At 54.9% G+C, this 24,245-nt stretch overlaps 3 protein-coding genes and 3 non-coding genes across 8 annotated transcripts; 5 read left to right on the top strand and 1 right to left on the bottom strand.

Annotated features, from left to right (window-relative positions):
• Nucleotides 1-202: 202 nt before the first annotated feature.
• On the bottom strand, nt 203-5,400 carry TRIM41 (tripartite motif containing 41). Its single transcript, XM_075412394.1, has 6 exons — nt 4,255-5,400; nt 3,549-3,644; nt 2,905-3,135; nt 2,295-2,317; nt 1,982-2,109; nt 203-794 (listed from the first exon to the last, which is right to left on the bottom strand). The coding sequence occupies exons 1-6, from the start codon at nt 5,182-5,184 to the stop codon at nt 277-279; spliced, it is 1,926 nt and encodes a 641-aa protein (XP_075268509.1). The 5' UTR covers nt 5,185-5,400; the 3' UTR covers nt 203-276.
• A 702-nt stretch (nt 5,401-6,102) lies between these two features.
• Nucleotides 6,103-6,175, top strand: TRNAK-CUU (transfer RNA lysine (anticodon CUU)). The gene has a single exon. It is a non-coding gene; the product is annotated as a tRNA-Lys (tRNA).
• A 155-nt stretch (nt 6,176-6,330) lies between these two features.
• TRNAV-CAC (transfer RNA valine (anticodon CAC)) lies at nt 6,331-6,403 on the top strand. The gene has a single exon. It is a non-coding gene; the product is annotated as a tRNA-Val (tRNA).
• A 245-nt stretch (nt 6,404-6,648) lies between these two features.
• Nucleotides 6,649-6,721, top strand: TRNAK-CUU (transfer RNA lysine (anticodon CUU)). The gene has a single exon. It is a non-coding gene; the product is annotated as a tRNA-Lys (tRNA).
• Nucleotides 6,722-9,376: 2,655 nt separating this feature from the next.
• Nucleotides 9,377-16,323, top strand: LOC104328398 (E3 ubiquitin-protein ligase TRIM7). The gene is made up of 7 exons (XM_009933419.2): nt 9,377-9,876; nt 11,824-11,919; nt 12,819-13,049; nt 13,759-13,781; nt 14,172-14,287; nt 15,184-15,216; nt 15,547-16,323. Exons 1-7 carry the CDS (start codon nt 9,460-9,462, stop codon nt 16,056-16,058), a joined length of 1,428 nt encoding a protein of 475 aa, XP_009931721.2. The 5' UTR covers nt 9,377-9,459; the 3' UTR covers nt 16,059-16,323.
• A 748-nt stretch (nt 16,324-17,071) lies between these two features.
• On the top strand, nt 17,072-23,613 carry LOC104328408 (zinc finger protein RFP). Of its 3 annotated transcripts, none has more exons than XM_075412399.1 (7): nt 17,072-17,784; nt 19,344-19,436; nt 20,527-20,808; nt 20,932-20,954; nt 21,279-21,394; nt 21,999-22,028; nt 22,519-23,613. In XM_075412399.1, the coding sequence occupies exons 1-7, from the start codon at nt 17,368-17,370 to the stop codon at nt 23,112-23,114; spliced, it is 1,557 nt and encodes a 518-aa protein (XP_075268514.1). In that variant the 5' UTR covers nt 17,072-17,367; the 3' UTR covers nt 23,115-23,613. The 3 variants fall into 3 exon arrangements, with proteins under 3 accessions (XP_075268514.1, XP_009931732.2, XP_075268513.1); XM_009933430.2 differs by having other exon boundaries at nt 20,461-20,691; XM_075412398.1 differs by having other exon boundaries at nt 20,461-20,808.
• The last annotated feature ends 632 nt before the right edge of the window (nt 23,614-24,245 follow it).

Genomic DNA, 24,245 nt, shown 5'->3' with positions numbered 1-24,245 from the left:
AAAGCTCCGAGAAGGACAAAAAAAAAAAAAAGGGAAAGCTCCGAGGCGGATCCTTCCCTATTCCAAATAAAACCCAGCTTCGGATCGGCGGCGAGGTCCCGCGGAGGAGCGGGCAGGAGGACAGGAGATCGGGGTCGGGAGGAAGAGGCCTTGTGAGCAAGCGGACGAGTGCAGCGTCGGATCCCGCGCCGGAATCCGAGGGATTAAGGGTTGGGAAAAAGAAAAGAGCGCTGGCCGTGTGCGAGGCGGGCAGAGGAGAGCGGCGGCGAGCGGCGGTCAGGCGCAGATTTTGATGCGGGTGCCCTTGGCCAAGACGCGGAAGAAGGGGAAGATGCGCTCGCGGAAGGAGGCGTTGAAGGTGTGGATGTGGCTCATGCTCTCGGCGTTGTAGAAGCAGAGCTGACCCCGCTCGTAGTCCAGGTAGACGCCGAAGCGCCGCGGCCGCTCGCCGGGCGACAGCGCCGTCTGCTCCGTCGCCGTCAGCGCTTGGTACTTCTTCCCGTTGGTGCCCACGCACCAGATTTCCCGTTTCTGGTGGGGACCGACGGTTTTTTCTTTGCGCCGGGCCGTTTCCCGCGCCGCGCCCACCGCCCAGCCTCGCCGGCCGCCCACCTCGACCTCCCAGTAATGGCGGCCGGCGGTGAAGCCCTGCGCGCCCAGCACGCAGTAATCCGAGTCGAAACGCTTGGGGTTGTCGGGCAGGTCCTGGCGACGCTCGCCCAGCTTGACGCTGCGCCGGTCGAGGGACAGGCTGAGGCGGGGGTGGGCCGTGTCGGGGTCCAGGGTCACGTCGGCTGCGGGGGGAGACGGGGGGGGGACGTTACGGGGGCACCGGTCACCCCGGAGATCCCAATCCCGAGATTTTTTTGCCCAAACAGCCCCAAATCCTCGCAGGGCCGCCAGCCCCCGTGGCGGGTCCCTGCTGGTTTTGGCTGGGACAGTTAAACCTCTTCAGACCCCCCCCCCCCCCCCCCCGTTTCTTTTAACTCTGGGACAGCGTTAAACCTCTTTAACCCCCCCCAATTTAACACCTTTAACCCCCCCCCCCAATTTCTTTTAACTCTATCCCAGAGTTAAACCTCTTTAACCCCCCTCCAATTTCTTTTAACACCTTTAACCCCCCCCAATTTCTTTTAAACCTCTTTAACCCCCCCAATTTAACGCCTTTAACCCCCCCCCAATTTCTTTTAACTCTATCCCAGAGTTAAACCTCTTTAACCCCCCCAAATTTCTTTTAACACCATTAACCCCCCCCAAATTTCTTTTAACACCTTTAACCCCCCCAAATTTCTTTTAAACCTCTTTAACCCCCCCCAAATTTAACGCCTTTAACCACCCCCAATTTCTTTTAACTCTATCACAGAGTTTAAACCTCTTTAACCTCCCCAAATTTCTTTTAACGCTTTTAGCCCCCCAGTTTCTTTTAACTCTTACCCAGAGTTAAACCTGTTTAACCCCCCCTCAAAATTTCTTTCAGCTCTGGGATAGTTAAAACCTCTTTAACCCCCCCAAATATCCATTAATGCCCTTAGCACCCCATTCCTTTCAGTTCTGGGATAGAGTTTAAACCTCTTTAAAGCCCCCAAACGTCTTTTAACACTTTTAACCCCCCCAATTTCTTTTAACTCTTTGGCATTAAACCTCTTTAAACCCCCCCAATTTATTTTAATACCTTCACCCCCCGTTCATTTCAACTCTGGGACAGAGTTAAACATCTTTAACCCTCCCCAATTTCTTTTAACGCTTTTAGCCCCCCAGTTTCTTTTAACTCTTACCCAGAGTTAAACCTCTTGAACCCCCCCCAGTGTCTTTTAACACCCTTAACCCCCCAAAAAATTTCTTTCAGCTCTGGGATAGAGTTAAAAACCTCTTTAACCCCCCCAAATTTCCATTAATGCCCTTAGCACCCCATTTCTTTCATCTCTGGGATAGTTTAAACCTCTTCAAACCCCCCCGGCAGCGGAGCCAGGTTCTCGCTCACCCTGAGGGACTTTACTGAAGACCTTCTCCATCTTCCTCATCACCACGTCCTGCAGGAAGTAGTTGCGGTATTTCTTCCCCACGTCCACCGGCACCATCTCGGCCTCCTGGAATCTGACGTTCTCGCATCTGCCGGGGGGGAAAAAAAGCGAGGGATTCAGCTCGCTCGGGGGAGAAGGTGGAAGATACGAGAGGAGAAACAAGGCACCAGCCATCACCCAGCTTTCCCTCGCATCGCCTGGGGTCCAAAATAAAACCTCACGGGGGGTTTTCCCCCCAGAAAAGCCAGGAGACGCCAAGGGGAAGTCACTGACCTGATAAAAGTGCCTTTGATGTCCTGCAAAAGGAGGCGGCAGCCGGGCGAGGAGGCGGGGGAGAAAGAGAAAGAAAAGATTAGGGGGGGACACCGAGGCCGATCCGGCCGCGGCGCCGTGCCGAGCTGCCACGATCCGACCGCCCGGCGACGGGAATATCCCCCGGAGAGACAGATCCCGTGGATTCACCCCTCGGTAGAGGCTCTTCCCACCCCAAAAACCCCCGGATCTCCCGTTTTTCCCCTCTGTGGTCCTGGGGTGAGGACGCTGTCCCACGAGGAAAACCCCTTTGGAAGCAAGGTCCGCTCGGCTCGCGGCAGCTCCGCTTAATCCCGCGCCGCCGCCGCTATCGCCTCGCCGTAAAGCGGGGCCGGAGTCCCGCCGGCCGCCGGCGCAGAGCCCGGCGAGGGTTCACGGTCCGGAGATCAACCGCGCGAATCAAAAACAGCTCAAAAAAAATTAAATATATATATCTGGGAGAGGGAGAGGCCTCGCCCGGCGCCGCAGCAGGGCTCTGCCCTCCTCCCGTGATCCCCGAGTGGGATTTTTTCCTCTCTTCCCATCCCAGAAATGGAGGGAAAAGATAAAAAACCAACAAAAAACCCCAAACCTTGAGAAGCTGCAGCCCATCCTGCTTGCTCTTGTCCTCGGCCTCGGCAATCAGGCGGCCGAGGGCAGCGCTCTGCTCCTCCAGCTGCCCGATGTTGCTGCTCTGCCGGGCCAGCAAGCTCTCGTAGCGTTCCTCCAGCTGGTGCAAGAGCAGGACCTGCTCCCCGATGAGGAACTGGTGCAGCACCTCGAAGTCCGACTCGAATTCCTTGATCTCCAGCTTCATCCTGTCCTGCGGCACGGGGAAACGAGGGAGGAGCAGCGCCGTTAGCTCACGCGGCAGACCCAGAGGACGTTGGGTTGTTCTCACTCCCGGGCTACCACAGCACCTTCAGACACCCCCCCCCCCCCCTCCGCCTTAATTAAGCTCTAATTCATCAGGGAAACAGCTTCCAGCCCTCGCCAGCCCAACGACGGCAGCACAGGGACCACAACGCTGAGATCTGCAAGGCAGAGAGGGAAGGGGGGGGGAAAAGCTTCCCTGCTCACCCCCCTCACCGGAATTCGGGCCAAGAAACGCCGCCAGCGCCGGTTTTTCGGCGTCCCGCGTGGCTGAGCGCTGATGGTTTTTCAGCAGGGCGAAAGGCGGAGGACGGAGAGACGGGGAGAAGCGCGGAATCGCGCGCGGGGTCGCCCAGCTCTTACCCTCAGCTCCGTGATTTTCTCCTCCTCATTGGATTTCTGCTTCAGGACCGCGTCCAGCTTCTTCTTCAGCGGCTCCAGGTGGCTCTGGAGCTTGTTCTGAGACAGAAATGCACCTCACACACCCCCCAGGCTCAACCCCGCCCCCCATTCCTCTCATCTTTGGGTCCCTCGCTCCACGGCAGCAACGAAACCTCCCACCCCGATTTCACACCGCTTCCCTTCCGCTCGTTCTGGGAGCCACGTTTTAATTAGAAAGCCAAGAAAAAAATAAAAATCATCCTCCCCTTCTCCTCGGGCAGGATCGCCCGAGGCTGGAGGCCGCCGGGAGGTGGGCACCCGGCGTGGCGTGGGTGCTGCTCCTCGGCGGGGTGTTTTCTCGCCAGTCCCACGGGGCTTCGCCTTCGTTACTGCCAAACCCCCCCTCCCCGCCGTTAACCAGCGCCTCCCCATCCCAACCAACCCAGCCGCCGGCTTGGGGCACCCCGTTTTGTCCCCCACCCCCACCCCCAAATCTCCGCTCGCCGAACCAGCCCGGCGAGACCCACCCGTCCGCCGCCTCCAACCGCCCAACGCCGTCTGCGCGACCCAACCCACGCCGACGGCTCCTGCCGGCGCCAACAGCTCCATCCTCCCCCCCTAAAAATAAAAACACCCCCCAAAATTCCCCAAAGCGCCCCGTTCTCCCGACCCCCCAACCCTTCCTGACCTTGTAATCCTGCACGACCTCCTCGAGAGGGACGACGCTGTGATGCTTGTGGCTCCGCGACTCCCTGCACACCACGCAGATGGCTTCTTCGTCCACCTCGCAGAAGAGCTTGAGGGGTTCCTGATGCTTCTCGCAGAGGCTCGGCGGGCCCTGAACCCCCAAAGCCACCATGACCCCCGGGACCCCCACTGCGGCTCCCGCAACCGAGGGACCGGCGGCGGGCGGGGCGAGGCGCTGCGGGTGGGGGTGCAGCTGCCGGATGATCTGCACCATGTTGGCCAGCTGAAGGTTGGGGCGGAAATTCCTCTGGAAAAAGGTTTTTCGGCACTGTGGGCAGGTGAAGGTCTGGAGGCGTCGAGGCCGCGCGGCCAGGACAGGGGGAGGAGGCGTCTGCGCCTCTTCTTCCTCTTCTTCCACCTCCTCCTCCTCTTCCTCCACCTCTTCCTCCATCACGTCCTCGTCATAGTCCTCGTCCCCAAAGTACAGCTCTCCCCCGACCCCACCGTCCCACATGTCCTCCTCCACGGGGTCTTCCCACAGGTCGGCGTCGTCCTCTTCCTCGCTCCACATGTCCTCCTCCTCCTCCTCCTCCGCGCCGCCGCCGCCGTCCTCCTCCTCCTCCTCCTCCTCCTGCTCCACGTCCAGCTCGTCCTCGTCCAGCTCGTCCTCCTCATCCTCCAGATCCTCCTCCAGCACGTCGCCCACCCCCACCTCCCCGCCGCCCACCGCCTCGTACTCAGCCTCGCCGCCCCACAGCTGCGAGATGCAGACGCGGCAGAAGTTGTGCCCGCAGCCGATGGAGACGGGGTCCACGAAATAGTCCAAGCAGATGGCGCAGATGGCTTCCTCCTGCAGCGTCTCCACCGGGTTCAGCCGCCCGCCGGAGCCCCCCGCCGGGACCCCCTCCCCTAAAACCGCCGGGGCCGCCATGGGGAAGGAAATGGGGGTGGTGGGGGAGGGGGAAGCTGAGGGATCCTCCTCTTCCTCACAGGGCCCTGAGCTCGGGGTGCTCCCTACCACCAGCTGGAGGCCTGAGGGGCGGCCGGGCCCCCCCCAGGGGCCACCGAGGTGCCACTAAGGTGTCACCTCCCCCCCCCCCACCGCTCTACCCCTCGCTTCTACCCCCCAAAACCGGGGGAGTGGCCCCGTTCCTGCACTGTGTCCCCCCCCACGACGGGCCCGGGCCTGCTCCACCCCCCCAACTCTCCCCAGGCCCAACCGGGCCCCGGTAGAGGCCTCACCCCCCCTCTAGGCCTCACCGCGATCCCCGGCCTCGGCCCGGCCGCACCCTCGCTAGGCCGCCGCCCCGTCCAGGCCCCGAGCTGTTCGCCGACCCCGGCCCGGGGGGAGACGCTCTGGCCCCTCTCCCGCCCCCCCCCCCCCGCGGCCGCTTCTCTATGGTGAGGGCTCCGCCAACAGACGGGAAACGCTGCGGCGCTTCCGCTTTCCGGCTCCCCCCGCGGCAAACCCCGCCCCTTTAGCATCACCTGACCGGAAGTCGGGACCTGATTGCCGGCGGCGGGTTGCTAAGCAACCGAGTGGGCGGAAGCGGGCCGGGAGGGGCTTTAAACACTCCCCCCAGTCCCCTCCAAGGGGCCCGGTTGTCCGTGAGGTCGGCGCGGAGGGAGGCGGCGACAGAGCCCACCTAGTCTCTATGGTCCCCTCCGGCGGCGGGCTTCTCTATCCCCCCCGCCTCGTCGGTCTTGGAGGTCTAAGCGGGGGCGGGGGGGGCGTGTCAGAAGAGGCGTTGCGGGGGCTGGGCCTAAGGGGCGTGGGCGCGGCCTCAGCTGGAGCGGGGCGTGGCTGCCTGGGGCCCCACCTGGGGTGCGGGCGAAGTGGACCGCGGCAGCCCGGCTAGCTCAGTCGGTAGAGCATGAGACTCTTAATCTCAGGGTCGTGGGTTCGAGCCCCACGTTGGGCGCTCCGAGTTTTATGATTTATGGTTATTTTTTTTACCTGTTTCCATGTGTTGTTTTTTTTTTTGCCGCCTCACCGGACCCTTCCCCCCGCCGGAGCCCCCCGCTCCTCGGTGCCCTGCACAAGGGTAGCTCCATGTGGCCCATACATTTCCACGGCGTTTCTGTAGTGTAGTGGTTATCACGTTCGCCTCACACGCGAAAGGTCCCCGGTTCGAAACCGGGCAGAAACACTTACATTTTTCTTCCTTCTTCCCCCCCCCTTTTTTTTTTCCCCACCTCCACACGAGCGTTTTTAGCTCCTACAGCTCCCTGCTGCAGCTCGCAGCAGGGCTGGGCGACAGTCACCGGATAAGGCGTGCGCGCGCGCGCGTGTGTGTGTGTGTGTGTGTGTGTGTGTGTCCCGGCTCCCGGTTCCATCAACGCTCACGATCGCTCTCGAGCATCATAGGACCTATTCGGCAACAGAACACTAATAGCCCGGCTAGCTCAGTCGGTAGAGCATGAGACTCTTAATCTCAGGGTCGTGGGTTCGAGCCCCACGTTGGGCGGTTGTTCGTATTTTTCTCGTGGGGAATAAAACTCAATCCCAACCACCCCAAAACCCACCCGGGAAAGCGGCTGAGCCCCAACTCTTCGCCTTTTTCTTAAAAGCAAAGGTCTGGGTTTTGCGGAAGGAAGGGTAAGGAAAGATCTGGGACGAGGGACGAGAGTCACAGCCCTGCTTCCATCATTTTCCCTTTCTAGAAGTTTAATCATAGCTCTTCTTCCACCTTTTTCCCTTTTCCCTTTCCATACGTTTTACTCACAGCCCCTCTTCCTCCATTTTCCCTTTCCATCTTTTAACCACAGCCTGTCTTCCGTCATTTTTCCTTCCTATAACTTTTGATCCCAGCCCTTTTTCCCCATCATTTTCCCTCATTATCGATTTTCCAAGCCCAATTCCTGTCACAGCCCGTTTCTTCTTCCCTTTCTGACACAGAGAGGACCGCAGCCGAATTCCCCTCGCCGCCACGGTTTTTGCTCCACATTTGTTTCCTTCTTGTTTTTTTTCTTTGCTTCATCTTCCTCTCTGGTTTTGGGAGGTATGTATATGTTTTGTGGGGTTTTTTTAATTTGTAATTTATACAAATCCCAAGGCAGAAGAGCTCCCATCGACGCGCACAGCCGACGCTCGAGGGAAGCGGGAGCTGCGGCGTCACAGCAGCTACACGGATGACACAAACCCTGCTACTCGGGAGAGACCCCAAAGAGCTTGAGCTGAGGCTGAATTGTTACCGAACTCACGAGAAATGGAAAAGGACATTTTATTTCATTTTAGTTTAAAGGGCTTACTGCAATCTTATCGTTAACTCCTCCACAGGTACTGAGCAGCACCACGTATCATAACACAGGTACCACAATGGGGGTCAAAATGATGGCTTCAGCAGGGAAAAAAAGAGCTCAGCATCTTCTCAGCTGAATCAGAGGTTTTCAAATCATCTTGAATTCGTGGTAACGAGCCATGGGGTCAGAGAGGTGGCTGACGCGACGTCGGAGGTGGTGGAGGGCGGCGGGGAAACCGCTGGAAAAAGAGATCGGGTTTAAAAAGGGGGAAGGAGGGAGGCGACGGTGAATTTAGAGACTGGTCAGCGTGAGCTTTGCTTCCTGCAATGTACTGGGGAAAAAATGGTGTGGCCATTCGTCACCTAAAAAATAACCAGTGTGTCTTTGCGGTACGTTGAATCCCTTCCCTTGCGGGGAGGAGAAAAAATGAAATTTTAAACCCAGAGGAACCAGGATTTAGAAACTCTCACGCAGCAAATGAGGGGAGTGTGGACGTGCTGGTACCTCGGCGCTGAGCGTTGAAACCCAGCGTCCAGCTGGGTGGGTGTGGGGCCGTGCCTGAGCCCGTCGCGAGCCTGCGGTTAATTAATATTTCCCCGGAGCTTTAGCTGAAGGAGGTGGGATGGTCGGATTTCGTTGTCGGGAGGATGCTGAAGGTTGGGATCTGTGCTTGCGTCGGGGGGCAACGGCACATGGGTGGGTACGAGATCGACGTTTATCTGCTACTGGAGGGTGCAGATCCCACGCCCGAACACGTAGCCAGGAGGATTTTTGGAAGGAGAAAAGCCTTTCCCATGCCCGAACACGTAGCCAGGAGGATTTTCGGAAGGAGAAAAGCCTTGCCCGCAAGCGGAGAGTTGCTGGAGGAGGGCACGGGGGTGCCTGTCAAAGCACCTTGGCCAAAACCCTTTCGGGATGGGTCCAACCCCGGTGCTGGGAACGACCGCGGTGACCCCTGAGCACGCCCACACTTATCTCGCCGAGGGTGTCTGAAGCACTTCTCTCTTTTTTTTTTTTTTTTTTTTTCTGGTGCTGCGTGATTCATTTCCTCCGCCGAGTCACTTCTCGCGGCTCGGGAGCCGCGCAGCCTGAGCCGAGGTGGCCGAGAAGAAATCAAAGCTGAGATTACTCATTTGCAATTAAACCAGCGACTCCTCGGCTTGAGAGGAAGGAAAGAGGCAGATGACGACGCGCAAACGTATCGTGTTATCTGATTTGGCTGATCAGCCGCGGCTGAAAGTTAATATACGCTCCGAGCTGATTCAGCCTGGGCAGGGTTTGACCTGGAGATCCCTCGGATCGGGTTTATTCCCGGTCCTGGCGGTTACGTGGGAGCGTCTGGCCCTCGTCCGGGCTGGGATCACCTCCGAAGCGAGCGCTGAGGATGCTGAGCTCTGTCAGCAGGAGCAACGCTGAGCTTGGGGGTGGCTGACCAACACCATGGCTCTTCCTCCAGCTGGGGAAAAAAACACCTGGGGAAAAAAAAGAGGGAAGAAAGGGTATTTTTCCCCTTGTGATGTAGTTTTTTGGCTGCATGGAGGTGCTGGCAAGGGGCACGGGGAGAGCGGTGGCATCCGTAAGATGTTCTTGCTGCTGAACGCTCCCCGCCGTCAGCTCGTTGTTTGGGATCCGGAGGTCACCGGGTCAGGGTGAGGAACTTCTTTCCCCTCTCCTCTTTTCAGCAGCGAACCTCTGAAGACCTTGAAACGCCTGTTGGAGTGACTCAGGTTTCAGAGGGGTGATGCAAAACTGCGTTTCGCGCAGAAAACGGCCCGAAATTCCCCTTTCTTCGCCCCTCCTTCCTTTTACGTCCTTTACGAGGCTGCACTCTGCAGACAGCACCTCCCGGTTCGGAGAGCGAAGGCTGATTGAGGAGGAAACTCCCAGCTGCCGCCGAAAGAGAAAAAAAAATAAAATAAAAAATTCAATGAAGCGAAAGTAATCGTGTCCTTCTTCTTCAGCCATGGCCGAGTGTGACCCGCTGGAGAGCCTGCAGAAAGAAGCGTCTTGCTCTATCTGCCTGGATTATTTCAGCGACCCGGTGTCCATCAACTGCGGGCACAGCTTCTGCCGCGACTGCATCACGCGGTGCTCGGGAAAATCGGACCGCAGGTTCGCGTGCCCCCAGTGCCGAGCAATTGCCCAGAAAAGAAAATTCCGACCGAACCGTGAGCTGAGGAACCTGGCGGAGATCGCCAAGAAGCTGAGCTCGAGGGCGGGGTGTGCGTCCGGAGCGGGCGGCTTGTGCCGCAAGCATCAGGAACCGCTCAAGCTCTTCTGCCAGGAGGACCGGACGGCCATCTGCGTGGTGTGCGACCGCTCCCACGCTCACCGCGCTCACACCGTCTCCCCCATCGAGGAGGCAGCCCAGGAGTGCAAAGTAAGAAACCGCAGCGCAGTGCTTTAATGTTTTTTTTGGGGGGTGTTTTTTGGCTCGGCAGAGGCTGAGGTCTGCTAACTAGGGGCTTCTCCACCTTCCCAGTGTTGTGGGGAAGGATGTCCCATAGGGTTTCCCAAGATCTGGGATGAAACAAGTCTTCAGCTTGAAGAAGGGAAGGCTGAGAGGGGACCTTAGAAATGCCCATAAATATCTGCAGGGTGGGGGTCAGGAGGACGGGGCCAGACTCTGTTCAGTGGTGCCCAGCGACAGGACAAGGGGCAATGGGCACAAACTGAAGCAGAGGAAGCTCCAGCTGAACATGAAGAAGAACTTCTTCCCTCTGCAGGTGACGGAGCCCTGGCCCAGGCTGCCCAGGGAGGCTGTGCAGTCTCCTTCTCTGGAGATATTCAAGACCCACCTGGACACGGTCCTGTGCAGCCTGCTCTGGGTGACCCTGCTTCGGGAGGGGGGTTGGACTGGGTGACCCACAGAGGTCCCTGCCAACCCCAAACATTCTGTGATTCTGAGTTGGGCTGAGCTGGTAGATCATCTAGCTGGGATAGCTTTGCATCGCTGCCCTGGCTCCAGCCTTGCCTAGATGCGGAACGAGATGACCTCTAAGGTCCTCTGAGGTCCCTTCCAACCCAAACCATTCCATGATGCAGCCACCCAGATGCACGGTGAGGTGAACAGCCCAGCTCGGGGTGAGCAGAGACTTCAATGTGCTGGGTCAGACCCAGCCCGCCAGCAAAATCCGCTCTCGGGGTCACCCTCGGGCGGTGCGAATCGGTTCAAGCCCGGTTTTCACCACGACCTCCAAGGAGGGATTTCAATTTAAACTCCTCAGGGTGGCCCTGTCCGCTTGGATCCCTTTACAGAAAGCCACCGCTCTATTTTCTGTCACCCTCTCCGGGGACCACAAAGGAAGCTGAGGCTGGCAGCTCACAGAAAATACCCAAATTAGCAAAGCTGGACCCCACCTTGTGCACGGGCAGGGCTCCTGTTGCCAACTTTTGTGCAAGAATTGCCTCGGAAATCCCAGATGAGTCGTCCTTTCTGCTGCAAACCTCTCCCCGAAGGAATTTCTTTCTGACCAGCTGCCTCAGGATAACCGTGACAATGCTGGGAGGAATTTTTAATTCCCTGGAGGAAGGATGGGGCGAGGAGGAGGAGGAGGAGGAGATGGAGTCGGTGCTGGTGTGGAGGAAGCTCGGTGACATTTCATGCTGCCCACAGGGGGAGAAATGACTGGGAATGGGGAGGTGAAAAGCGACTTTAGTCATGCTGCGGGCACGAAAAAAGATGGAGGGGGAAGAAAGCGTGAGGGGCAGGAGGGAGAAAATAAGCTGACAAAAAATAAAAGGGGGTCAGGGGGGGATGTGAGTGCTGAGAACGTCTGTCGGCGTTTCTCATGGGAAGGTCTCCTAGGAGTAGACGTTAAAAAGCCCAGGGCATTCCTAAGGTGCAATTAATCTCCTCCTAAAAACAAACTCTAGGGACTTTATTCTTATTCTCTGTTCCTCGGTTTGCAGAAGGAGCTGAAGGTGACAAGTTTGGGCAGAAATGCTGATTCAGCAGGTGATGGGAAGTTGCAGCACTTTGGGGGACCTGGTTATGGGCGTCGTACTCACGAGGCGATAAAATGAGCCAACCGAGGCCGAACAGATTATGGTGGACATAGAAAACAGCTGGCCACAATATTAAATACTGCCTTGATATGACTCTTCGATCAAAAAATCCTTCATAGCAAAGGTCTGGGGGTGAAGAGGGGCAGCAAAGGTCTGGGGGTGAAGACGGGCAGCAAAGGAAAGAACAGTCAAATATTTCCGAGTTCTGGAGGTCTCATGCTCAAACACCCCAGGAATTAGCTAAAGCGACATTAAAGCTGTGCGTCCCTCTCCCCTACGACTCGCAGATTAATATTACTTGGGGTTTTTTTACACCCAGGAGCAAATCCAAACCAAACTGAAGAGCCTCCAGGATGAAAGAGAAAGGCTCCAAGGATTAAAACTGACCGGGGAGAAGAGAAGCCAGAAGTACCTGGTAGGTACTCACCGCTGCTGTATGCGTGGAGACGTCTTCTGCAGGTCTGAAGGTGTTGGGTCGGCACTTAAATTTGCAGTGAGGAGGAAAACATCTGCAGCTGATGCACCCAGATGGGCCTGTCTCTCTTTCTCTGGCTCCATCTTGGTGAGGCACCCATGAATGAAACGCAGATGTTTCTGGAGGGGAAACCGGCAGCCACGAAACGCTAATGGAGAGCGAGGTGGTTTCCAAATGGTTGAAGGGAGGTGCTTGCAGCTTAGCTGAGCCACTTTTTGGACAGAGGAGATGGCCACGCGGGTCCTCCTGGGCAGATTTGCCTGATGAGGTGGTGGGATGGTGCTCCAGAGGGATGGCTCTTCAGATCTCCCCATCTTTGCCTCAGACTGCTGCACCCCAGGAGCTGCTTTCTGCCACCCAGCCCCAGAGATGGGTCAGCCACACTAACCATGAGGTCCATGGAGGTGCTCGTGCTCAGCTCGCACCCTGATAGGGCTTTTCTACTGCTGCATAGCTCTCTGGGTCCCGGTGAGGGTGGTGGCTCTCATGGCAGCTTGGGGCATCTGAGCATCCAGATGCAGACACATCTCCTTTGGAGAGTCCACCACGCTAGACGTTTCCACCACCTCCCAGCCCAGTTTTGGGCTACCAGAGGTTGGGGGACGGATCCGTAGCTCAAAAGGAAGTGAGAGTTTGTGTTTTCCTCAAAAGCAGAAAGCATGACAGCTGTCTCATCGCAGCTTCCTGGGAACAGGGAAGGCTTCTGGGATGAAGCTGAGCAGAGACGGGCAACGGACTTAGAACGGCCTCGGGACCAACAACCAGTCCTTTATTCAACCAGGTTTTGTAGGTCTTGGATTTCTTCTGTTCTCATCCCTCCCCATCTCTCTTCCTTGCAGCAGCAGACAAGAGCCGAGAGGTGTAAAATCACGTTGGTGTTCAAGCAGCTGCACCAGTTCCAGGATGAACAGGAACGTCTCCTCCTGATGTGGCTGGAGGACGTGGAGAAGCAGATAGTCCAGACCCAGACTGAGAATGACAGAAAGATCTCCATGGAGATCTCCCACCTGGGCAACCTCATCCAGGAGCTGCAAGGGATGAACCCACAGCCAGAGAATAAATCCCTGCAGGTGAGAACGAGGAGCTAGGCAATGGAGTTTGCAACGCTCTGAATGTGCTGTTGTGGTGGTGGTCTCTCCCTCCTCTCTTTGCTTTGACATTTTGAGTAGTTCATTTACATGCTCATTTAATGAAGAAGCCATCTTGTATATTGGATGTCAACATTAATGAGCTGTGCTCTGTGGTATCCAACCCATGAGGAGAACTCCAGAATTAGACTTTCAGCCTCTTGGAAGCACCCACCAACTGCTTCCCTCCCAACCCCAGGCAAAGCAAGGGAGATCAATGTGTGTCTTGCAGGACTGTGGCAAGAGCCAATAAATGAGTCCTGGCCTAATAAATTAATCCTGGCTAATAAATGAATCCTAATAAATTAATCCTAATAAATGAAACCAGGGTGAGGCCACCCAGCAGAGGACCACAGTTTCCCTTCCCAAGGGACCACGTCAGGCAACGCCAGGACACAAGAAGCAGCAGTGTTTGGGCATGGATATAATATTCCATCAGCTGCATTGAGCATTTCTTCTAGCCAGGGACCAGACTGAAGAGGCCAAATGGGCTGCTGTAGGAGTACAAGAGGTCCCTGATGTTCCTCTGTGCTGGCACAAGAAAACCCAAAACAGGCAAAATGTGCTTGCAAACAACAGCTTAGGGAGACAAGAGGTATAAATGGGCCTGAAGATCACTCAAAGTTTAATTCTCGTCTTCTTTCTCCTTTAGGATGCCAGGAGTGCCTTGACCAGGTACGTGGCTCTCCCTTTCCGGAGGAGATGGTTGTCTCCAGCGGTGGCACAGAGCGGAAGGGATAGGGGAACAAGAGAGGTTGTCCTCTCCACCAGAGTTCCCAGTGCACAGGGTGAGGAAGAAGCTAGGGAGGAGATGGCCCTGGGGTGAGATCATGTCCCCAGCACCTTCTCCATTCAGCTGGAGGAAGCCAATATCCATCCTCAAGGAGGTCCAGGGCAAATGCATGTCCTCTACAGGGACATTGGGACCACTGATATGCACGGCAACGTCTCAACTGACTCAGTCTGAAGTCTGGGGAGAAATAAGCTCACCTGGCAGCTTTTGTAAGCAGAGTTTCCACATGTGCCATTCAGCAAGGAAGGAATACAGAAGTCTTCTCCTTCCAGGTGTGAAGCAAGGACTTTCCAGCAACTGACAGAGAAGTTTACCAGAGTGGAAAAGAGACTCAAGGATTTATCCCAGAAAAACATCGTTCTGAAGGAAGCCCTGAAGAAATTCAAAGGTACAAATGAAGGGGAAAGTCTTCTGCAGCTGGAGAGGAGTGGATGCTAGCCAGTTACCGGTGAAGGAATGCTAACAAGGAGTTACTCAATAACCCTCCTATCTGGGGCTGGAAGAGGGAGGGTAACTGCGCTCCCAGGCATATTTGCGCACACATCTGAAGGCCAAGGACTAGAGCAAGTCCCTCCCTTTAGCTACACAAAGAAAACGAGTTAATTTCTTTATTCTGGTTCTGTTTAAACCAAGCAGGCTGTAGGTAACGTCTAGCCATCCACGAGGGAGTCAACATGCAAAGTCCACCTATCGCGATCAGATGGTTGTATTTACGTAGATGAGCCCCGAATGAGCTATTTTGAGACTGTTCACAGAATCACAGAATCACAGAATAGTAGGGGTTGGAAGGGACCTCTGTGGGTCATCTAGTCCAACCCCCCTGCCGAAGCAGGGTCACCTACAGTAGGCTGCACAGGATCTTGTCCAGGCGGGTCTTGAATATCTCCAGAGAAGGAGACTCCACAACCTCCCTGGGCAGCCTGTTCCAGTGCTCCGTCACCCTCAGAGGGAAGAAGGTCTTCCTCATGTTCAGACGGAACTTCCTGTGCCTCAGTTTGTGCCCATTGCCCCTTGTCCTGTTCTCCATGTTCAGGTAACTGTCCTGCTCCCTCCTCTGATCTCCAATCAGTAATTGGTGCAGTCAACTCTGAATTAAAGAAGTATCCTCATAAAGCTGGTTGCATTGGGTTTGGAGGTCCATCCATCCATGAGTTGGACTTGTTCACCTGGTGACTTTGTTTTGCAAGGGCAGAAACGCACCTCCGTGTATTTACCCATTTCTAATACACTCCCTCTCCCCCACGAACTAACTAACGGCACTTCTCTCCTCCTCTCTCCTTCCAGAGAGCCTCCCAGTTGAACTGGACGTGCAGTGGGGTAAGTTGCAGGAGACTGGAGGTATGCTGGGGTGAAGAAGCGGACTCAAGTGAGAAAAGACAGCAAAAGCAGGGAATTCACACTTTTCCTGGTGGCTTGGCAAGATGAATTTCTATTCCCCTTTGATCAGAATTAAAAATAATACAAATCATTAGAGCCTTTAAGTAGATACGTATGGCATATTTCATGGAGAAGGCCTTCACCAAATCGCTTCGGTCAGGCCAAGATTTCATCTCTGGAAAAAAACAAGAGGGTGCAGATGGGGAGAAATATCCATCACCTCCCCTCTGACGTGCTGCTTTTCTTCTCTCACGCTTTTCTCCCCATCAGCAAACGTGACTCTGGATCCGGACACAGCAAACCCCCACCTCGTCCTCTCCGACGACCGGCGGAGCGTGAGGTGGGATGAGACGCCCCGGAATTTGCCCAACAATCCTCAGAGATTTGATACCTACTGCTCCGTATTGGGTTGCGAAGGCTTCACAGTGGGGAGGCACTACTGGGAGGTGCAGCTGGGGAGCAGGGGATTTTGGGCTGTGGGGGTGGCCAGGGACTCAGCGTGGCGAAAGGGTTGGATTAACCTCGACCCTTCCCAGGGGATCTGGGCTGTTGGCATCTGTGGGGACAGGTTTCAAGCTTTCACCTCCTTCGAAACAGTTCAGCCTCTGAATGGGAGGCCGAGGACTATCCGGGTCTCTCTGGATTACGAGAAGGGACATGTGGCTTTCTTCGATGCCGATAACGAGACCTTGGCTTTCGCTTTTCCTCCGACATCTTTCAATGGAGAGAAGATCCTGCCTTTCTTCTGGGTTTGGGAGTCCAGGATCCAGCTGGCTCCTTGAGACAGCACGGGCAGCAAGACGGGCATTACGTGCTCTGGACAAGCCTTTGGTTTGATCCAGGAAACCACACTATACCTTGGGACTGTATGGACGGCAAAGAATAAAGCGGAGAAAACGAGTCCCGGTGTCCGCTTTGAATCTCATTCTCATGGGGTTTTCAAGAAGAGCAGACTGAGAAGGGATCATCTTGGGCAGACTTGCGGATTTTTTAAAGTTTGGGCACTGTCCAAGGTGTTGCTAGGGAATATCACCCCAGGACGAGCAGGAAAATGAAGCCTAGAATTTGCGCAACAGCCCCTGGGACACCGATTTCATGGCTTGAATCCCTTCTACTCTTTTCCCACCCTTTCCAATTTCTCCTTACCTCGACATTCAGTAACATTGTTCCTGCAGGGCTGAAGAAGCTCGCTCTGGTTCCTGGTTTAGCTGCTAGAAAAGTAAAGAGGGTACCACTGAATTAAGTGTAATATCTGCTATTTTCCCACCAAGACCTCTTATAACCCCAAAACCTCACAGTACTGGCAAGAACATGCACGGTTGAAGGCTCTGGTGTTGAACCCCGTGGGTTTTCAGCCGCCTTTCCCAGAGTTGTGGGTTGGGAGAAATCAGAGTTTGGCTCTGTCCTCTCTCTAGCCCTGTTGGGTGGTTGCAGGCAGTTCTTCGATCCTCCTCTTTTCCAGGCTGGATAACACCAATCTCTCCCCATCCATCCAGTTTGGTGGCCTGGCTTTGTCTTCCTCACACTGGGAAGCCCCAAACTGGTCCCCATACCCAGATTTTCCCTCACATGTGCTGATGGAGGGGAGAAGTCCCTCTCCTCTCCTCTCTTGCTAATGCAGCCCCATATGGGGTTGACACCTTTGCTACATGGTCCCACCACTGACTCATGGACAACTGGTCAACCCCAAAACCCTGAAGTCCTGTGGTTGGTCCTGCTGCAAGAGAGTATCCCACCCCTGAGTTTCATAAGATTTCTGCCCAATCAATTCTCCAGCCAGTCCTGGTCCTGCTGAAGAGCAGCCCTGCCCTCCAACCTCCTATCTGCTGACTCACATCTGGCTCAGAAAGCCAACTGAACCAAAACTGGTGGGAGGCTGGCAGGAGGCGAGGAGGAAGCATCACACACGCTCGCCCTCCTCTCGCTCCTCTCCGTGCCTCCCGTGCCGCCGTTTCACAGCGTTGGGGCTGGGAGTTGATTTCTCCCATTCGCAAGGAGAAAACGGCCAAGCCAGAAGGAGGAACATCTTCCTCTTCTTCCTGCAAAGCGAAGCTCATTTGATCCTGTCCTGGAGGTAGGTTGGGAAGAGCCATGGCTACACAGAGCCCGGTGGAAAGCCTGCACGGTGAAGCCTCCTGCTCCATCTGCCTGGGTTATTTCCAAGACCCCGTCTCCATCCACTGCGGCCACAACTTCTGCCGGGCGTGCATCACCCGCTGCTGGGAAGGGCTGGAGGCACATTTCTGCTGCCCCCAGTGCCGGCAGACGGCTTTGCGGAAGAGTTTCCGTCCCAGCAGAGAGCTGGCAAACATTGCCGAGATCGCCAGGCAGCTGAGCCCGCGGGCAGGAGGAGCAGCGGGACAGGAGAACTTCTGCAAGCAGCACCAGGAGGCTCTGAAGCTCTTCTGCAAGGAGGACCAGCAGCCCATCTGCGTGGTGTGCGACAGGTCCCAGGCTCACCGTTTCCACGCTGTGGTCGCCATCGAGGAAGCCGCCCAGGAATATAAGGTAAAGCCTGGGGATGTGCTTGCACCTCCCATCTCTTGGAAAATCCCTTTCCAGGGGCAAAGCGTGGTTGTTCGGCTGCATCTGTTCTCCGTGGCGAGGCTGCAAAGCACAGAATGGTAGGGGTTGGAAGGGACTTCTGTGGGTCATCTAGTCCAGCCCTCCTGCCAAAGCAAGGTCACCTACAGTAGGCTGTAGAGTACCTTGTCCAGGTGCGTCTCGAATATCTCCAGAGAAGGAGACTCCACAACCTCCCTGGGCAGCCTGGGCCAGGGCTCTGTCACCCTCAGAGCGAAGAAGTTCTTCCTCATGTTCAGCTGGAGCTTCCTCTGCTTCAGTTTGTGCCCGTTGTCCTGTCGATGGGCACCACTGGAAAGAGTTTGGCCCCATCCTCCTGACACTCACCCTGCAGATATTTATGGGCATTTTTATGGGATCCCTGCTCAGCCTTCTCTTCTCCAGGCTGAACAAGCCCAGCTCCTTCAGCCTCTCCTTGTAGCAGAGATGCTCGAGTCCCCTCCTCATCCTCATAGCCCTCCGCTGGACTCTCTCCAGGAGCTCCTCATCTTTCTTGAACTGGGGAGCCCAGAACTGGACAGAGTACTCCAGATGAGGCCTCACTAGGGCAGTTACCCATATGTTGGCGTTTTATTGTGTGAGTGTTTGCTTTTCCACAATGTTCCTGTCAGATCTTTTTCCCCCTGACCTTTAATTTATTAACCTTTGCCAACAGCCTGTGAGAAATAAAAATACCTTGTTAGCCTTTTTCCTCATTTCACTCTGCTGTTGACTTGCCTGTACTGAAATACTGACAGTGATAAATATTCAAAATACATAAAAATAACCACGAATTCCTGCTTATTTTTTGTTACATGGTTAAATCAGTCATTGAAGGCAATTTTGAATATTTGTTCCCCTATTCCGTTTCCTTCGTTTCAAATACAGAGAAATATCTTTCTCGTGTCTCTTCCCTTTCTCTCTGCTCCTTTTCTGTTCTCCTGCTGATCCAAACCCGTTCTCTTCGTCTTTCACACCGAAAAGTCCACACTTCGGCAGAGCAAACACAGCGCAACACCGCACGGCATTAACAGGAGGAACTCCTCGCTGCAAGGTGTTGAAGCTGAAGGCTTCTGCGGGTTCGAAAAGCCCTTGTGTAAATACATGCCGAATAAATCCACCAGTGGTTAGTAAATACAGAGATATTTACCCCAGAACCTCCAAGTCCTGGAGGCTGGGAGTGTTTTTGTGGGAGATCTCGCTGTGTGCTTATCTCGCTCTCACACGTCTCCGAGGACACGGGCTGTTGATTGCTGCCGGTGTTTTGCTCCTCCGCAGAATTTTTCCCCTTGCTTGCAGCAAGGTTGGTGTTTGTGGGTTGTGTTTTCTTTCTGTGGGGTGGCGTAGGTTGCTGGTGGACCTTCCTCCTCCTCCAGCTCTGCTCCTTGCGGAAGAGCCAGTGTTTAGGCAAAGCCTCTCCCATCTAACTTGAGGGGAGAATTAATTTTAGTGGAAAAAAGCGATTTTTCTCAATTCCTCCAAGAACACCTTTTCTTTATCCTCAGGAAGAAATCCAAGCCTACCTACAGGCTTTAAAGGAGGAGAGAGAAAAATACCTGGAAAGCAGGAAAAAAGGAGTAAGGAAGAACTCCTACCTGGTAGGTGCCCTGCAGCAGGATGCCAGGGCCAGGTGGGTCTCTCCACCCACCCCGGCATCGCCGGTGTCTTTTGAGGCTGGATGTTGCATGTTTGGTTCGCAGAGCGTTGTGCCTTTTGCTCTGGGCGCCCCGCCAACCCGATGTTTACCTGCTGGGGTTTCGCATCAGCCGGAGCCTGTGCCTGGGAGATAACCTTGCAGCTCCTCCGCAAGGGAGCTGGGCAGGCAGGCATTCCCCAGCCTGGTACAGACAGATTGCCTGGAAGTTTTTCTTTTTTTCCCCCCTAAACTGCTTAAATCTCCCTCTTACAGAGCCCAGTCGAGGTTGCATCTTTCGGTTTTGCTTCTAGGCTCAGCCTGCTGAACAGCCCCTGCTACGACCTAAATGACCATCAAGGTGGTTTGGTGTGAAATTCATCCTTGCGTTGGCTGAATTTCACTGAGGACATGGTATCACAGAATGAATCATAGAATGCTTTGGGTTGGAAGGGAGCTCTAGAAGTCATCTAGCCCAACCTCCCTGGAGCGAGCAGGGACATCTTCAACCAGACCAGATTGCTCAGAGCCCCGTCCAACCTGGCCTTAAATATTTCAAGGAATGGGGCTTCCACTACCTCTCTGGGCAACTTGTTCCAGTGTTTCATCACCCTCATACTAAAAAATTTCTTCCTTGTATCTAGTCTAAATACATCCTGAGACCAGCCTGGTGGTCTTGAGGCGCTAATCTGCTTTTCTCGGGTGTGGGATTTTTCTGTAGCCCCCATCATCCCCTACCCATTTGGCAGAGCTTCACCTGAGGCTATTCCGCTTCCTTCTGCAAAGGTCTGGGGTGGTCGCAGCCCGTGTCAGCCTCAGAGATGAGACACTAATAGAAACTAGAAAGCCATAAAAATAATCCACGAGGGAGGTTTTTGCCGGTGTTTCAGGTACTAGAGCCATAGAGATGCTCGTGGCATGCCTTCTGCTGTGCAGGGAGGTCTCCTGCTCCTCTGCCATCCCCCTGCCCTCATCTCTGATCCTGGCAGGAAAAGACCAAAAACGAAGGGAAGAAGATCGTGTGTGAATTCGAACAATTGCACCAATTTTTGAAGGATCAAGAGCGCCTCCTCCTGACCCAGCTGGCAGACGTGGACAGGGCCATCGCCAGGGTCCAGGAGGAAGCAGTGGCGAAGGTCTCAGAGGAGATGTCCCACCTCGACACCCTGATCTGGGAGATGGAGGGGAAATTCCAGCAGCCAGCAAGCCAGTTCCTGCAGGTGGGAGCCCAGAGCACCAGAACTGGTGGGGAAAGGAGGGATGGAGCAAAGCCCGAGACCTGGGAGCCCAAATTCAGCCCCATGGGAACTCCTCAGTGTCTTCTAGCATTGTTGCAGGTGGGATTGGGAGGGTCCTTCTTTGCTACTCCTTTGCCATAAAAACATACAACTTTAGCTAGAAGAAACACCACTTGTTGTTCCTCTTCCCCAACTCTCTCTCCTCTCTCTCCCCACCTTTAGGACATCAGAAGACTCTTGAAGAGGTAACTTGGCTCCTTCTCCCTTTCCCCACGCTCTGGTGCCTGGAGAGGTCTGGGGTGCCAGCTGGGTGAATCCTGAGGTCGGGGTTTCAAACCGGACAGATGCAGTCCATCGGCTCAGCCTCCCGCGTGGTGCTTTGCGTTCAGAAACATCCGTTCGGCGGCTGCCCCTGGGGGAAACAAACCACCAAGAAAGAGGGCAGGGAAAAGGGGGATTTTATTTTCTCCTGGAGAAGTATCATCAGCCCATCCCATAGCTTCACTTGGGCTGTTTATGGAGAAGAAAATGAGCGCATACATCACACATGTCTTTTGTCCTCTTCGCAGCTGTGAGATGATGAAGTTCAACCCTCCGGTGGAGATCTCCTCCGATCTGGAAAGACGACTCGAGGACTTTGTTCAGAGAAACGTCCTGGTGAGAAGCACGCTGAGGAAATGCCAAGGTTAGGAGGAGGCACTTTGCCTGGTGCGCCCGATATCTGGGACTAACTGGGTTGTTGTGTGCTGGCTGCTAACGCAAAACCCACCTAGGAATTGTTGTAAATAAATGCAGCTGAAGCTTTTAACCAGAGAAGGACAGTGACAGTTTTTCGCGGGGCAAAAATAGTTGGGAGGAGGAGAGGAGGGGAAAAACAGGCTCAGCGAAGGAGTGTCCTCTTCCATGTCCCAGGCAAAAAAGCTGTTGTGACTCCATCACTTCCAAGCTGGTGGGAAAATCGAAGTTCACGTGGGTACAAAGCCAGGGAGGGGAAGCTACAGTGAGGGGAGGAATCTGCTGCAGTGTCTCTCGGAGATGGGTTTGGCTTGGCCAGGAGGTTCATCTCCCTTGGCTTTGGGAGAGCTGCGTAGCTATCGCAGCACCAATACCTGCACCAGAGCAAGTCAACCAAGAGACTTCACACCCAGCCAAGCCCCCACACCCTCAATATTTCCCCTCCCAAGTCTCCCTTTAGCCGTTTCGCCTCCCCAGCCTGCTTGACGAAGCTAAGCCACAGCCAGTTTGGCTGCCACCTAAACCTGACACCATGAAATCTCTCTCCTCTTCAGACAGCCTGATGTTTCAACTGCAAGAACCAAGTAAGTTGACGGTAGTGGGTGGGAGAGACTGGGTTTTTGGCTTGTGGAAGAGATTCCCAAGGGAATAAAACCAGCGCAATCCCCCAGGGAGAGGAAAGGAAGGGTGACAGCACCCTGATGGTGATGCTCCTGGTGTATCCAGGGCTGAGATACGGTCCTAATGAAGCCATATGCCCCTCTGCGACCCAAAGAAAAGCAACACCTGAGAAGAGCATTTGCACTTCTCCTTCCCTCCCCAAGAATTTCCCACCATCCCCTCCCCAAGCCTCTGCTCCATGCTTTGTCCTCTGCCTCTTCTCCTCCCACCCAGGGGCATCTCTGCTGGGGGACCCCAAGGCCGGTGCCAGCCCCAGACCTGCCCCTGTTGCCCATGAAGAATCCAGAGCTGGGAGAAGCAGGAGAGTGGGGCTCGTCCCAGATTCTGGGAGGAAAACAAACATCTCCAGCCTCTCCTGCACCTCCAATACTCTGGTTCTCCCTTGTCCTGCAGCCAATGTGACTCTGGACCCAGCAACGGCTCACCCCAACCTTCATCTCTCCGAGGACCAAAAACAAGCCAGGGGCCAGCTGATGCAGCAAGACCTCCCGGACAACCCGGAGAGATTTAACTTTGAACCCTGTGTGCTGGGCTGCCAGGGCTTCACCTCGGGGAGGCGTTTCTGGGAGGTGGAGGTGGGGCAGGGGGGTGTCTGGGCCCTGGGGGTGGCCCGAGCCTCGGTCAGGAGGAAGGGACCGATGAACTTCACCCCCAAGGAGGGGGTCTGGGCGCTGGAGGCTTATCACTCCCTCACATCCCCCCGTGCCAACCAGCATCTCAACCCGCTTCCCAGGAGGATACGGGTCTCCTTGGACTATGAAGGGGGGCGGGTGGCATTTTTCAGCACAGATGATGACACTCCCATCTTGGTTTATACCAAAGCCTCGTTCAACGGGGAGAGGGTCTTCCCCTGGTTCAAGATGGGGATAGGGGCTCGTTTGCAAGAAATCACCCAAACCCCAACCTCAGAGGACCAGTCCATGGCCGGGCAGCTGATGTCCCCTCTGGACTGGGTAGGGTTCAGGTCTCCCCTCTGGATCTGTCCTTGAAATGTCTTGTCATTCAGACCTCAATGACAGGGACATCTCCTGCCTGATGCCAGCTGTGGCTGCTCAGAGCATTGCGCCGGAGGAACTTGCTGCTCCTCTCCGATGTCCTTCCCCTTTGGGATGGCACCTGTACAGTGAGGATGGGGAGATGGGATGCTGGCAGACAGCGGTGAGGAGGAAGTATCAGCTGGTAACAAGATGATAGAGTCAGCGCATCAGAAGAAGGGAACATCGAGGGGGTGGTCAAGGATGCAGAGTGATCAGGACTTTCAAAAGTGTGGTCTTTTTGAATTTATTTTGGCTTTAACAGGCTGACTCCTCCCATTTATATCTCTTTCCAACATGTTTTCTTTCTGAAATCAATCGCAAGGAAGACCCAGAGTCTGTTCTGCAAAGGGAGGTGGCCTTTCACTACAAGCTCTCTTTGTCTGGGGAGCTGCTCTCTGCCTCTGTCTACGTTTCTGATATTTATTTTAAATAAAAGAACATTTTGTTTTGCCCTCCACTTTCTGCCTTGCTATGGGTGTATTATTCTGGTTTCCTTAGCTTTTGAGTCACCGAGATTAAGAAAAACGCAGCATGGGGATGTCTCGCTTACCTTTCCACCTCTTCGTGGTGGACTTCCAGCCAACCAAGCCCTCTTTGCAGGGGGAAGACAAACCCACCTGGAATGCAAATTTCCACACTATTCTACACACCCAGCTTCCCGGATAACTCCCACAAAAAGCCTGTTTCTCCCTGTTGGCTGTTCAGGAGGGATAAGATGGGATGAACCCTACCAGAGGCTCCTGTGGCTATGTTGGTTAGATATCCCTCAACTATAAAAGCAGCCGGAATGGTGCGACAGGAGCTCTGACATTTCTGCCTAACTCACCTATATTGATTCCCTCAAAAACTGCTGGTTTTCTCCGAGATCACCCGAAAGAGGAAGAGGCATCACCAAAATAAATACACGTTATTGATTATAGAACCGAGAAGAGGAACCAGGAGCGAGAGTGGGAGGGAGTGGGTGATGCTGGGCTCAGAATAACTTACGAGAGACGAATGGGCAACTCGTGATGAAGCCCCATCTCACCATCCCCATGGGTCCTGGTACGGCTGGTATTTTGGTGCTGTTTGCCACGCTGTGAC

Source organism: Opisthocomus hoazin, unplaced genomic scaffold (genome assembly GCF_030867145.1).
Source record: "Opisthocomus hoazin isolate bOpiHoa1 unplaced genomic scaffold, bOpiHoa1.hap1 HAP1_SCAFFOLD_159, whole genome shotgun sequence".
Taxonomy (NCBI): Eukaryota; Metazoa; Chordata; class Aves; order Opisthocomiformes; family Opisthocomidae; genus Opisthocomus; species Opisthocomus hoazin.
The sequence above is the reverse complement of the archived record's forward strand: the minus strand, read 5'-3'. Positions and strand labels throughout refer to the sequence as shown.

What these genes read in the sequence shown, in the direction of transcription:
- TRIM41 (XM_075412394.1), bottom strand. Translation starts at nt 5,184, where the DNA reads ATGGCGGCCCCGGCGGTTTTAGGGGAGGGGGTCCCGGCGGGGGGCTCC. An exon ending in ATCAAAGGCACTTTTATCAG is followed by an intron (nt 2,110 to 2,294) that starts GTCAGTGACTTC and finishes CCCCCCCGGCAG; the next exon opens with ATGCGAGAACGTCAGATTCC. An exon ending in CTTCAGTAAAGTCCCTCAGG is followed by an intron (nt 795 to 1,981) that starts GTGAGCGAGAAC and finishes CTCCCCCCGCAG; the next exon opens with CCGACGTGACCCTGGACCCC.
- LOC104328408 (XM_075412398.1), top strand. Translation starts at nt 17,368, where the DNA reads ATGGCTACACAGAGCCCGGTGGAAAGCCTGCACGGTGAAGCCTCCTGC. An exon ending in GTCTTCTAGCATTGTTGCAG is followed by an intron (nt 20,809 to 20,931) that starts GTGGGATTGGGA and finishes CCCCACCTTTAG; the next exon opens with GACATCAGAAGACTCTTGAA. An exon ending in GTTTCAACTGCAAGAACCAA is followed by an intron (nt 22,029 to 22,518) that starts GTAAGTTGACGG and finishes CTTGTCCTGCAG; the next exon opens with CCAATGTGACTCTGGACCCA.
- LOC104328398 (XM_009933419.2), top strand. Translation starts at nt 9,460, where the DNA reads ATGGCCGAGTGTGACCCGCTGGAGAGCCTGCAGAAAGAAGCGTCTTGC. An exon ending in AGAGAAGCCAGAAGTACCTG is followed by an intron (nt 11,920 to 12,818) that starts GTAGGTACTCAC and finishes TCTTCCTTGCAG; the next exon opens with CAGCAGACAAGAGCCGAGAG. An exon ending in CAGAGAATAAATCCCTGCAG is followed by an intron (nt 13,050 to 13,758) that starts GTGAGAACGAGG and finishes TTTCTCCTTTAG; the next exon opens with GATGCCAGGAGTGCCTTGAC.